This window comes from Fragaria vesca, linkage group LG2 (genome assembly GCF_000184155.1).
Source record: "Fragaria vesca subsp. vesca linkage group LG2, FraVesHawaii_1.0, whole genome shotgun sequence".
In the NCBI taxonomy this organism is placed as follows: Eukaryota; Viridiplantae; Streptophyta; class Magnoliopsida; order Rosales; family Rosaceae; genus Fragaria; species Fragaria vesca.
In genome coordinates, this window is record NC_020492.1 from 31,195,523 (window position 1) to 31,208,874 (window position 13,352).

The 13,352-nt window shown below is 36.9% G+C and overlaps 1 protein-coding gene across 1 annotated transcript; it reads left to right on the forward strand.

Annotated features, from left to right (window-relative positions):
* The first annotated feature begins 5,430 nt into the window (after positions 1-5,430).
* Positions 5,431-12,864, forward strand: LOC101291305 (cinnamoyl-CoA reductase 1-like). Its single transcript, XM_004291724.1, has 6 exons — positions 5,431-5,664; positions 6,865-7,034; positions 8,317-8,508; positions 9,750-9,912; positions 11,427-11,613; positions 12,495-12,864. The coding sequence occupies exons 1-6, from the start codon at positions 5,556-5,558 to the stop codon at positions 12,637-12,639; spliced, it is 966 nt and encodes a 321-aa protein (XP_004291772.1). The 5' UTR covers positions 5,431-5,555; the 3' UTR covers positions 12,640-12,864.
* Positions 12,865-13,352: the final 488 nt, after the last annotated feature.

The following is a 13,352-nucleotide window of genomic DNA, read 5'->3' on the forward strand; positions in this document are numbered from 1 at the left end:
TCGCTATGAAAAGTTGTAAAGCTAAGTGTAGCTATGCGCCCACGCAACGCCAATGTAATGGCAGTAACTCCTTTTCAATACTTAATGGTATGAAAGGTTGAGGCTTATTCTATCCCTACATAAGAAAGACACATCAAAAGCGAAATCAGAATCTACCAAGTTTTGTAGGTCAACTTCCACGGGACCTATAGGAAATCTCACTCACTGGAAAATGGTGAAATTGGTACCATTGGAAAGGTCTATGTGTCTACTTTCCAGAGACACCAACCATTTGATCATACCTATCATATTGAGTGAGTTATGGCCGTTTTCGTAAAGTAGGACGAATCTGTCCGAGAATCTGATTTTGGCAAAACAGTCAACTTCGACGGGACTTTGTGAACAGCTCCTGATGAACCAGAATGTGTGTAATATACGGTTGGAAAGCTAAATGAGTCTAGTTTCCAAAATCGTTTACGGTTCGTTCATATGTATTTCCTAGAGGAAGTTACGACTATTCTAGTAATTGAAGGTCATGCTGCGCGGAAACCTGATTTCCTGCACGAACTTATGTTTTCAGTTCACAAGCGACCTTCTCCTCAAGATCTAAGTGTAAAAGATTATTTGAGGACAATACGGCATGATTTAGTTAATCATTGTCCAATGCCACATTTGAAGACATGTTAAAAAGCATTGACATGCTAAGTTTTTGAAACTTCCGTGATTAGTAAGAATCAGGAAGAGCCCTATGATTGATGTAAAGATCAGGGGGAGGTGCGAACTTCAGGGGGAGTCTAGCACATACATACATGTCACTATCAAATGTGAAGGGTGTGTTGTACTCTTTTTCTACTACGATCAAGGTTCAGTTTTTCTCCCACAGGGTTTTTGTGATTTGACGAGGTTTTTGACGAGGCAACAGATCAGCACCATCGGCATATCAGCGCGCGGCACAAGGGGGAGGTGTTCTAGGATATTCTCTATGTGTGCCTTGGCCTTATGCCAATAGGATATGTAGTTAGACTAGATCTATGTATTCATATCCTTACCATATTGGTATTGTGTAATTCCCTATATAAAGGGCTCCTATCAATGAATAAGATGATGATTCTCTTGCTATCTCTTTGTCTCTATCATTAATCCTTCATCAGAGTTGTTGTTTTACTTTAAATCAATCCTTTTTTTATATATCTTTGAATATATTCGCCAAAACAAGGTAAGTTCATGACACCCAAAATAAGTAAGCAAAAACAAACTATAACTAGCTGATTTGATTCTACTTCAAATCTGCTCGTTGTCAAATTTATTCCATGTCTGTTCTAAATCCTGGACACAACCTCGATCACACAGACATGTTGTCGAATAATCTCTCCCGTAAAGAGAATCAGATAGAAATCCAACTGAAATATGTACAATTATTAATTCATATTACAATTCGTATCAATATTTATCAATCTCATGTAGTGTAAATAACTCATGTTGGAATGTACGCTTCATGAATCATGATCAATGTTCATCTAAGATATATAGAGATATGTATGCAGAATATTATCAAAAAGACTTCAACAAAATGTGAGTTAAATATCAGTAAAGCGGAATACTACAAAGTTGAAGAACCACTTCTCCATCTTAACTACTATAAAACACTCATTAAACATCCAAAGTTCAATTGGAATTAGTCTGATATCTACTCTTGGTCACCATTTGCTGTCGAACAAGATCGCTTGTGCTACCTGCATCAAATCAATTTTCTAGCATCAAACAAATATACATGATGAATCCTAATTCAAATCCAATTCTCCGTAAACCCTAATTCCAAACTACCTATTCGTATCTAATTCAAATCCAATGTGAGAGGAGGAGAGAAAAGAAAACAAACGACGTCAGGAAGCAGAAACATATTAGATCTAAGAGAGAGATTAGGGTTTAAAAGATATTAATCAAGAAAGTAAAAATAAAATAAATTTTGGTAATTAAGAAAAAAGTTGAATATCAAACATAAGAAATCATGGTTTGATGATATGTCATTGCCATGTCAGCTGCCACGTAAGGTGGTCTCTAGGTGGTTCCTTAAAAAATGGTTCACCTAGCATTACTCCTTTGTTTTCTATTTCCCGCTAAGCTATAAAGTAGGGGATGCCATTTTCTCAAGCATTGGGAGCTTATATGTAATGGGGGAGCTAGCTTGCATAAATATGAAATGAGATCACACGGTTCGCACCAAAAGATTTTGTTCTTCTCATTTGAGGGAATAAATAGCAAGTAGCTCTGTGCATGGTCCTGTAGTTCCTAGATATGTAGAGACATGTAGACTTCTTGTCAGGTTTGATAATGCTGCTCATGCTTTTAGCTAAGCCCATCGATCAGCATTCACCTTTATCGAATGGACTAGCAATATTATGGCTATGAGAAATCCTTATGCAGTAAAACATGAACAAATAACACGGGTTAAGTTTTTCCTATGTTTTCTGATAAGTTTATTGGTATATGATGTTATTGGCATCCCTATACAAAATAGAGAAAGTGTGAGAATCCCTATACAAAATAGAGAAAGTGTGAGCAAGGAAGTTCTGATTTGTATATTTTGTATTTGATTAAATATTTGATTGATGAGCATTGGTGCATTATATATATGATTTGATTTGATTTGGTTAAACTCTCAGATTGGTGTGTGCATTGCAAGTCTATATTCACTAGGACATATATATAGATATATATGTATCTATGTTTAATTAAATATGATATGTACATGGGAAGAAGCCTATTACGGCTTGTGTATTAGTTATGAAAGGAAAGGATCCTAATATGATTAGGAATCATGTGATATTAAGTGTTTAGTCAATATAAATTGATTATATGATTGATTTTATTTGATCTCATTGATATCATAAATCTTGAATTAATGGACTTATTTTCCTATTAAGAAACTAATGAAGACTAGGCTGCGTTTTGTGTGGACGCATATGCTCAATATATAAACGTGCTCCGACCAAAGTTGAAGATACCCTTTTGCACGTATTTTTCTTAAGGAATATTGCTTATGCCGCAAAATATTATTGATAGTGAAAAGGTTGAAGTTCAACTGTTCCGTGTTGAGTTGAACTTCTTGTGTATGTGATTGAAGGATCAAAGACGTAAGAACAAGGAAAAGTCTCCTTGCCCTTAATGTCAGGGCTCGCCAACCCCTATCGAACCTTGGAATAGGTGAAAAACCCCTAGAATCGCCGAAGGGCTAGAAAAGGTTAAGGCCCAAATGGCGAGCTCTAACTCACTGGAGGCCCAAACATCCTCCAACAGAGGCCTAGCCCAGTATCTGCTGAAGGCCTGATATATTACCCTTCTCACCTCTGTCGTCTCCGACCTCCAACGTCGTAGATTTGTCGGTAAAGCCACAATCGCGTAAAACCTCCACGAGCCATCGCAAAAACCTATAATGCATCCACGTCAAGTTCCAACCAGCCTCGTCAAAGGCTAGCCGGCGACCCACGATCGATCCACGTCACTGACCCACTCATCCGACGACCCCTGCCGTGCCACAGTTCTAAAGGTAAAACAAAAGACGACCACCCCCAGGCTAGCACAAAAACCAACAGATATGGATCCTTCGTCTATCCTTGAGCCAAACTCCTGCAAGAGACTAAAAGGCATAGAGAAATCTCGTCCGACAACGAAATCAAGCATCAGCGAAGCCAAAACAACTGCCCAGGCAAGGCTGCCACCCGACGAGGTGGAATTTGCGCTGACCAACTAGCTAGGGATTGGTATGGGTTGGCGCTCCTCTTTCACATGGTTAAGGAGTTCCGAAGTAAGAAAAATATTTTTCATGGCTAGTGTTTTTTCTCAAATTGAGGTTTCACTAGGTAAACAAACTGTTGTATTTGTTTTTTTTATATTTTCTGTCCAATACGTTAAGAATTGAAACCACTGTTTCAATCCCCAAAAAACATCCATCCTAGTCTCAATAAAGTTAAAGGAGTAGAAGATTACAGTCAAACGGAACATCAAATTACAGACAGACGACGACGACCTTGTTCAGAAATCACACAATAATAAGAGAAAGTCAAGGTTTACACAAGAACCATTACCATTGACATTAAATACCTAGTACTGCGAAGGACTGGTCGGAGATTTAACACAGTTCACAAGTCGCTAAACATAACAAACACAGCTTACATAGGGTGAGACTTGGGAATAATCTTAGGTCTAGCATGAACTTAGAGCAGATTCTGGTTCACTATCAAGAGCACGTTGCACACGGTTTGGACAATGTCGACCCTAGTGGGTGATACCACAACAATTGCAACTCGTGAAGGCAAAACTAGTAGAAGGTTGTGCACGAGTCATTAGTATCAACAGAAGTAAGGTCATGATTAGAACATACACGAATTTGGCGAGGGAGCCATCGCCTGTAGTTTCGCTTTTGTTCTTCCACTGTAGGCCTAGGTTTTCTTTGCAGTTTATTTTTATGTCGAATGAATCTAACAAATTCTAGAGCATCAACAAGGATAAGACCCCTATCCCAGAAACCCTGCAAATCTATGTGGCCTCTCCCACCGTCGACGATCCTCTGGGTCCAAATCCTCTCTTGGTATGCAATAAGCGCTCATGGTTGAAACGAGAGATTTCGAGATCCCGATCTGCAACCCGACGACGACCTTGTTTTGTAATTGAGTTATACTCCCGGTTATTAAAAATGAAATTTCTACTTATTTTCAAATAGTGGTTGACTTTGTTAACTTATATGAAATGACAAATAGAGACAACAAAGATAGAATTAACACATCACATTTCCAGCAAATTCTTTTGCCATGTTCAAACAAGGATTGAATCAAGTTTATATGATCTTTCAAACATAATTTCACCATCGATCTCCTTCAACATTGAACCCTAGTCCATGAACAAAAATATGGAAAAAAGTGACAATTAAATTATGAAGAGGCAAATCATGATTTTGAATTTTTTGTTTTTCCATAAAAAATCTCAGAAAATCTTCTTCTCAGAAACATGAGAAAAAAAAAACACCATGTGTAAAGAAATTGATGGTACTTATTTATATAAAGCCCATCATCAGGAGCAAGCTAGATTGCTTCGTATGTGTTTGCTCGAGTAATTTTTAAATTTGTAAGTTCTTTTTTTAGATAAGGAGCACCTCTAATTTTTCTTGTTTCCATAAAATCTCAGTCTTGTTTGCCATAGTTGCATTTTGCGGTGGAATTCTGTTCACTTGACACCGAGGATAATTAGAAGCAGTGAAATTCTTTCTCAAAAGAACTAAACAACACAGTGGAAAAGTTAGAGATCAATGACAGTTTAGGTAAATTAAGGAGGTCTAGTTAGCATATTAAGTAAAAAGGAAGGAGGTATAAATAGAAACTCTCTATTAAAAAAAAAAAGAAAAAAGAAAAAAAAAGAGGCCAAAATTAAGAGTAAAAGGAAATATTAGTGTGCGACTCATTGGGCGTGTGAGCCAAGTGGCGACCGCAGAAGGCATAAAGCAAGATCAAATTCTGATATAAAGGAGAGGAGGTGATCTAAAGCAACCCAACAACCAAGTGTGAATTTCCGGCAGAGAGAAAATGAGCAAGGTCGTCTGCGTCACCGGTGCTTCCGGTTACATTGCTTCATGGCTCGTCAAGCTGCTCCTCCAACGCGGCTACACTGTCAAGGCCTCTGTTCGCAACCCAAGTCAGTTTTTCTTTTTTCCCATTGTCTTGATCAGCCAATCCTTTGTGATAGTTTTCATTCTGCTTTGTTTGATTTGATTAATGCATCCAACAACAACGACCCTCTTTCAGATTATGCCTCTGGATTGAAAATTTTGATGCTTTCTGTATTGGGTTTGTGGTCTATTTAGGGGCCTAGATGTTGGAATTGGGTTTCAGGTTTTGATTTCAATCATCATGATATGAATTGAATCATCAAGTCATGTTATTTGCTACTTCTGTGTCCCAAATTTCCCAAATTTGAGAAAACCGAATTCTGTTGTGCTAGGGCGGTTTGCATGCTTACTTTTTAGCCGGGCCATGACATGTTCCCATGCTATCCCAAAAAAAATGACATATTCCCCTTGCAAAGCAAAACCAGCACGTTGATTGAGTTCAGATTGCATGTATCTAAATCACATGCTCAGCTTGATTCTGACTTTAAAGTCGTGACATGAATCGACCCTTCTTAGTTAATTTGGTATCTTTGTTGTGGTCCTTCTTAGTTTATTTGGTATCTTTGTTGTGGTCGGCTAGAATTGGAAGCAAAAAGCAGAACAAAAAGAACTAACTCATCAATCCAAGATTATTAAATGCAGAGATAACCAACACCAGAAATAAGTGGTCGGATAAAATTTATAGTGTCCAACAGGTTAGGATCAACAATCTCTTCCACTGTATTGGTGTCTACCAAGCCTTGAACATGAGATTTGATGAACAACTAACAAATCAAGACCAAAAGACGGAAAAACTCTATTGCCTCTCTCTCAATTGCTTTCACTCATACCTTAAGTGTTATTGCGTCTTCTCTCATTGAAGCGGAATGTACTGTAGCCAGCCACTCGTGCTTGTCTCTCCTAACAGGCACAATAATAGCGTCAATGAGACTCCCTGTTTGAGTCTTTTCTTTTGTTTAAGTAATGAGGCTCAAAGGCAATCAATTATCAATTAGGATTTGGAATATTCCTTTCTTATTGGCACCAAAAACTATCAATAGGAATCCAATTACATTGTTATGATTTCTTGTTTTCTACTTGCCTTGGTAAATCAATAGTGGGCTGAATCATCAAGTCCCCAAATCTTATCATCCTTTTCCTGCATTCTCAAATTTTGCATATTCCTCTGCTATTCAGTGACACTGAGTCCATGTCTATTTTAGTCCTAATGTTGTAATTTCACACAGATGATCCAACAAAGACGGAGCACTTGCTTGCATTTGATGGAGCTAAGGAGAGACTTCACTTTTTTAAAGCAGATCTATTAGAAGAAGGTTCTTTTGATTCTGGTGTTGAGGGCTGTGAATGTGTTTTCCACACTGCGTCTCCCTTTTATCATGATGTGACAGACCCAAAGGTTCTCCCCTTATACTTTGGCTTTTATGTCCTTCAGATTTCCATTTAAACATTAGAAGGTATAAGGCTTTTTCTTGTTTTATTTAGAGTCAATTATAAATTATAAATTATTAAAATCTTCCAGACCAAATAATTTCGGGATCAGAGCAGGCAGATATGCTCATAATTAGATGATCCCTTTTTCACAATCCATCTGAGGAAAAGTAGTTTTCATTTCCCATGTCATGGAAACCCTTTTTGTTCCATCTGGACTATTATAACTAGTACTAAGTAGTAATTACCAACAGACTATTGATAATGCAACCAAATATGCATGTATGATAAATTCATCTTAATACAAATGCAAATTGAATGTATTTTTTTTTTTCCCACAATCAGGTTATTTGCTCATGCATTGATTTTAGAATTTACCATTTCTGTATATTCTTGGCCAAAAGTACATAGCCTCTTGATATGTTGAAAACTAATTTCAGTAACGTTATCTCATCTAATCTTCAAATTGGTAAATTGTGCAAGTAATGAAATTTATATTTGGGGGAAAAATAGAAAGACTATGAAGGAGTATAAAGACATCTATAAGAGGGATCTTTTAAATTTCAAGGGGACAGGTGCCCCCTAGCCTATGTGGTTCTGCCCTTGTGGACATGCCTTCTCTTATCAACAGCTCATAATGCGAACTAGTATTTTAGAATCTCTTGGACCGTGAATCAAATGTTGCTGGAGGTCAATGTTTAGTGTACCAATGAATATAAGAGAAACGGGATTGATCTTTCCATAATAAATACATCTTTTTCAACAGCATGCTAAGATTTGTTTTCCATCCTCATTGTGTTTTCAATATGGCAGCAGGCTAAGGTCTTGGCCTCTGGTTTTTTGGTTTTTTCTAAAAATTACATTTGAGCTGCAAGTCCTACCTGCTTTTTGTTAATTTATTTTTTGTTTGAATTATTTTTTTCTACTATCATTAATTAAGCAACCAAGGGTTAGAATACATTTTCAATGACATTCTAATACTTTGAAATATTAGGACCCTTATATTTCAAAATGACATTCCTTAGACATTCTAATATTAGGACCTCTTGCATCTTTCCAATCTAAGCTTCCTGTGATGCAGGAGTTAACCTGTAAAAGACAGAGCTCCTAAGAAGTCTTTTTTATTTATAATGATATCATTGTGGAAAGGGCCCCCTTTGTTTCTTGGATTGACGAATAGTAAGATGGGTTGTTTTGTTTATAACTGTTACATAATTATCTAACTGTTACATAATTGTTGCCTCGTTCAGGCAGAACTACTTGATCCTGCAGTAAAGGGAACACTTAATGTTCTGAACTCGTGTTCAAAATCCCCATCTATCAAACGGGTGGTTTTAACATCTTCTATAGCCGCAGTTGCATATAATGGAAAGCCTCGAACTCCTGATGTAGTTGTTGATGAGACATGGTTTACTGATCCAGGTGTCTGTAAGGAACAGAAGGTATGCATCATTTCTTGTGATAATATGGAGGGAAATGAGTATCAGTTGTTGGAATTGGTTTCCATTCCCTGAGATGTATAATTTTCTTGTGTATGAATGAAGAATAGGTCTATTCATAATATGCAAGTAGCTTTTATTATTCTATAAATGGGGGCTCAGGAATGTGTACAATGGAGAACATAATAGGAAATTTCACATTTTTGGCACATTTCTCAAGACCAAGCTTTTCTAACATATATGATCATGTCAAAGATATTATCATCCCACCCGTAGGGGAATAGGATAGAACTACTAGCATCACACCAGTAGGGTTTCCACACATCACAGCTGGAGGGCTTAGGCATTACAACTATGGCTAGTGATGTGATGCTACTGGGCTGTGTATTTATGCATGCATGTATTAGTTAGATGGAAAAGGTGCAATTTTTTTTTTCCACCTAATTAGGGGCTTAGCTGACCCTGTTAAATAAACAAGGGTGTGTCTCCTTGTGTGTGTATCTTCCTATGTATGCACCATTCACATGTGGCAAAAGGGGATTATTTTCTTTCATCTGGAGTTAGCCATACAGAGACAAGCTGGAGTTATTATTAAGTTCCAATGTAGGGTGTGTCTCCTTGTGTGTGTATCTTTCTATGTATGCACCATTCACATGTGGCAAAAGGGGCTTATTGTCTTTCATCTGGAGTTAGCCATACAGAGACAAGCTGGAGTTATTATTAAGTTCCAATGTAGGGGAGAAACTTCAAGTTATCTTAAATTTGAAAAGGCATTTGTATTAACCATAAAAGTTTATTTTAATGCTGTAACATGTCTTTTCATCTTAATTCTTCTGTCTATTATGTTGCCTTGTGCTATATGTTACTGACCTGTAATATCTGAAACCTTATAATTGACTGCATTACTTGCACTTGCTGAATTTGAGTAATGAGGCTTCCTTGCTGATTAATGGTTACTTCTTAAGAGTTCAGGTGATTCTAATGTGTGACTCCTACACCCATAATAGTAATCTAGCGATTAAACATTTAGGTATTCTGTTTCGTCCTTGAAGCCATCTATTATCTTAAGGTCAATCATGTGGGGTACCAGACATTCTCATATCGTGCATTTGACTGCCTGGTCATAGTTTATTTGTATTGGCTTATGGGCTTATGGGCTTATATAGGGAATGCTATCTCGAAAAATGACCAAGGTAATGAGTAATTATTAATTTAATTCTTTCTTTTCCCTCCATTTCTGGCAGCTATGGTATGTGCTTTCAAAGACTTTGGCAGAGGATGCTGCCTGGAAATTTGTAAAGGAGAAGGGAATTGACATGGTTACCATTAATCCTGCAATGGTTATTGGTCCTCTATTACAGCCAACGCTAAATACAAGTGCTGCTGCAGTTCTGAATGTTATTAAGGGTAACATTTCATATTCTTATATCTGGGTTTGTCATCATTTTGTTTTTTCTCTGTGGGGTGAGAAGTCTCAGAAAGCACAGAGAACTTGCAAACACACATGCACAAACTAAAAGCACCAGAAATGGCCTAGCAACCAGAATATCATGCCCCCAGAGAGACAGGAAGGAGGGGGTTATGTAAACTTGACACACCTGAGCAAAGTTCAATTCCCAGGCTAGCTGTGTCTTCCATGATTCTTTTCTCTTTAATTTGATTAACCTAGTGTGCCTGCATGTCAGTCCCTAGCTAACTAACTTCTGCAACCTCTAACGGTGGATGAGCTGTGAAAGGAATGTTGGCCTCTTCCATTTTGTGCACCAGATGGGAGAAGGATCAAAAAACATGTTAATGAGAATTTTATATATATACACACACACAGATTTTCTCAAGTGCGGATGTCCGCATTTATTTTTATGGTGCGGATTTCCACTTTACACACTTTTCAATCGAATTTTCACATCTCCACTGTCTAGTCTTTAGATACTAATGTATAGATCATCTCTGCAAAATTTTAGCCAATTTGATTATCATTAAGGCACTCAAACTTGATTAAACCAATGGATGAACATAATTTTATCGAACTTGAACCGTTCATGTTTATAACAGAAAAACGTAGTTTTGAGTGCCTTAATGATAACTAAATTGGCTGAAATTTTGCAGAGATGATCTATACATTAGTATCAAAATACTAGACGGTGGAGATGTGAAAGTTTGATTGAAAAGTGAGTGTAAAGTGGAAATCCGCACCGTAAGAATAAATGCGGACATCCGCACCTAAGAAAATCTATATATATATACACACACAAAAGCTGTTCAGGTGCGGACGTTCGCACCAAAGTTTTTTGGTGCGGATTTCCATTTTTTGCACCACTTCCCGATCGAATTTCCTCAAACTTCCTTCTAAACATATCTAGATCATCTTGTGTAGATCATCTGTGCAAAATTTCAGCCAATTTGGTGATCGTTAAGACCCTCAAACTTGCGTTTTTCTGTTATATACCTGAACCGGACAGAATACAGGCCGTCGATTTGTTTTTCGATTTTGAGGGCCTTAACGATCACCAAATTGGCAGAAATTTTGCAGAGATGATCTACATAAGATGATCTAGATATGTCTAGAAGGAAGTTTGAGGAAATTCGATCGGGAAGTGGTGCAAAAATGGAAATCCGCAACCAAAACTTTGGTGCGGACGTCCGCACCTAATCAGCTTTGTATATATATATAGATATATGTTAATATAATTGATGCTTCTTCATGTTGAGTGAAAATGCTGTTCTGGTGGTGGGCTTTGAGCCCCATTCTTGTGTACTATACATCTCAAGAAATATATTCAAGTTATGTTAGTTACGAAACTTATTTTGAAACTCATAGGATATAGTTATTTGCATAGTGTTCATTATGTATATTAGCAAATGGTTGTAAGTGCCAGTGTAACATCAACTAGCAGAATGTTTACCCATTTTGTTCCATGCAGGAGCTCGAACATATCCTAATGCAAGTTTTGGATGGATTAATGTCAAAGATGTTGCCAATGCACATGTTCAAGCATTTGAGAATCCTTCGGCTAGTGGAAGATATTGTTTAGTCGAGAGAGTTGCACACTTTTCAGAAGTTGTGCAAATTTTACATGAGCTGTACCCTGATTTGCAACTTCCGGAAAAGTAAGTTTTTATTTTCCAGCTAATTTAGCAATTGTTGCTTCATTTCCATGTAAACATGGTCCCATGATTCAGATATAATTACATGTGTTCCTTCATTTAATCGGAATTGATTATTTAAAACATTCGTATGTAACTTGTTTTTAATACATCTCTGAAATATAGGTTCTTTTCGTGACACTCTTGCTTCCTCACACATGACCTTCCTTTTTCTGTTTTTTATGTTGTTGATGTTGTGAATATGGTTTAGCAGTGAATGCATAAATTCATGAAGGCTAGGGTTTTTGTTGATCCTTATCTGTTGCTTCTTGAATTACATCCATTGTCAAGATATATTTTAGTTTCTCAGTTCATTTATATTCCAACTTGTGGAAACAGGCCAGAGTTGAAGAGGATTAATCGAAGAGGCATTTAGCTATAGATTCTTGTATTAGTGAGTAGGATTTGATATAGTATCATCACATGTAAATGGTTTGACTTGCTCAAAATTTACTCCATAGTCTCTTTGTCAAGTTGCTCTAGCTACACTTTTTCTGCCTATGGATGTACTTTGTTAAGTGCAGGATAGCTTGTGTCATTGATGACCTCTATGATTACAAGTACATTTGTTGCTGAGTTGCACTATTTAATGGATTTAAAAGACGTAGAAGTTACAGTACAATAAAATAATGTAGAATTCTAGAATGATTCTTTGTTGGTGCACTTAATATATTTTCCTTCAGATTAATTAAAAAAAAAAATCTAGCAGGTCTGTTGTGCTAATATATTATAATTAAGGGGTTTGATCCTATGAATGATTTCTGCCACTGTTGTATAAAATCGATGCTTGGTAATCTCCTCTAAACTAACACACTAGTGTTCTCCCTTTCATTTGGCTTTGGCAGATGTTCAGATGATAAACCTCTTGTCCCGACATATCAGGTGTCCAAGGAAAAGGCAAAGAGCTTGGGTATTGAATTTGTTCCGTTAGACATTAGCCTCAAGGAAACAGTTGAAAGCTTGAAGGAAAAGAGTTTCATCAGCTTCTGAGTCGTGCACTACATGCAGTTTAGGTATTTGAAATAAAGTTAGTGATGGTAAAACAAGTTCTAGTCTAAGAACCAGAGAAGATTTCAGTTGGTGTTTTTGATTTAGCTTTCAAGTTGTTGATTCCTGTATACATGTGTCTGCAATATACAGAGAATAAATGAAAAAATAAATAAATAAATCAACTATGTACTGTTTACGTCCTGAATAAAGTATTGGATTACTGAATCTGATTATGAGATTGATGCTTTTGCTGCAAGTTCGTTGTTGTTATTCCCCCTCCATGTATTCTCCTGTGCCTTGAGGGCATGAGGCATATCTTTTATGCTTGTCTAAGCCAATTTATGTGTTGAGTTGAGATTTTCCCTCTGGCCTTGGCCTCCATGTCACAAGAAAAAATCATAATCGAAATATGATGATTGTTTTGTAATAAAAAAGAAATATATAATTTAGCAACAACAAAAGCTATCAGATAAAGGTAAACCTTTAGAAGATAGTTTCAAATTTATTAACATGATAGTTATCATAAATACTTAACAGTAGTCTAATCCTATCTCAACTGAACTCTCCAACTAAAAATCAGGTGTATCCCATCTTCTGAGGACTTCCATTTAAATTCGTTTCTGACTTAAACTCGTGTAGAGTCCAAAGAATATCTCAACGAGAGAGAGAGAGAGAGAGAGAGAGAGAGAGAGAGAGAGTACTCGTCGTCCGTC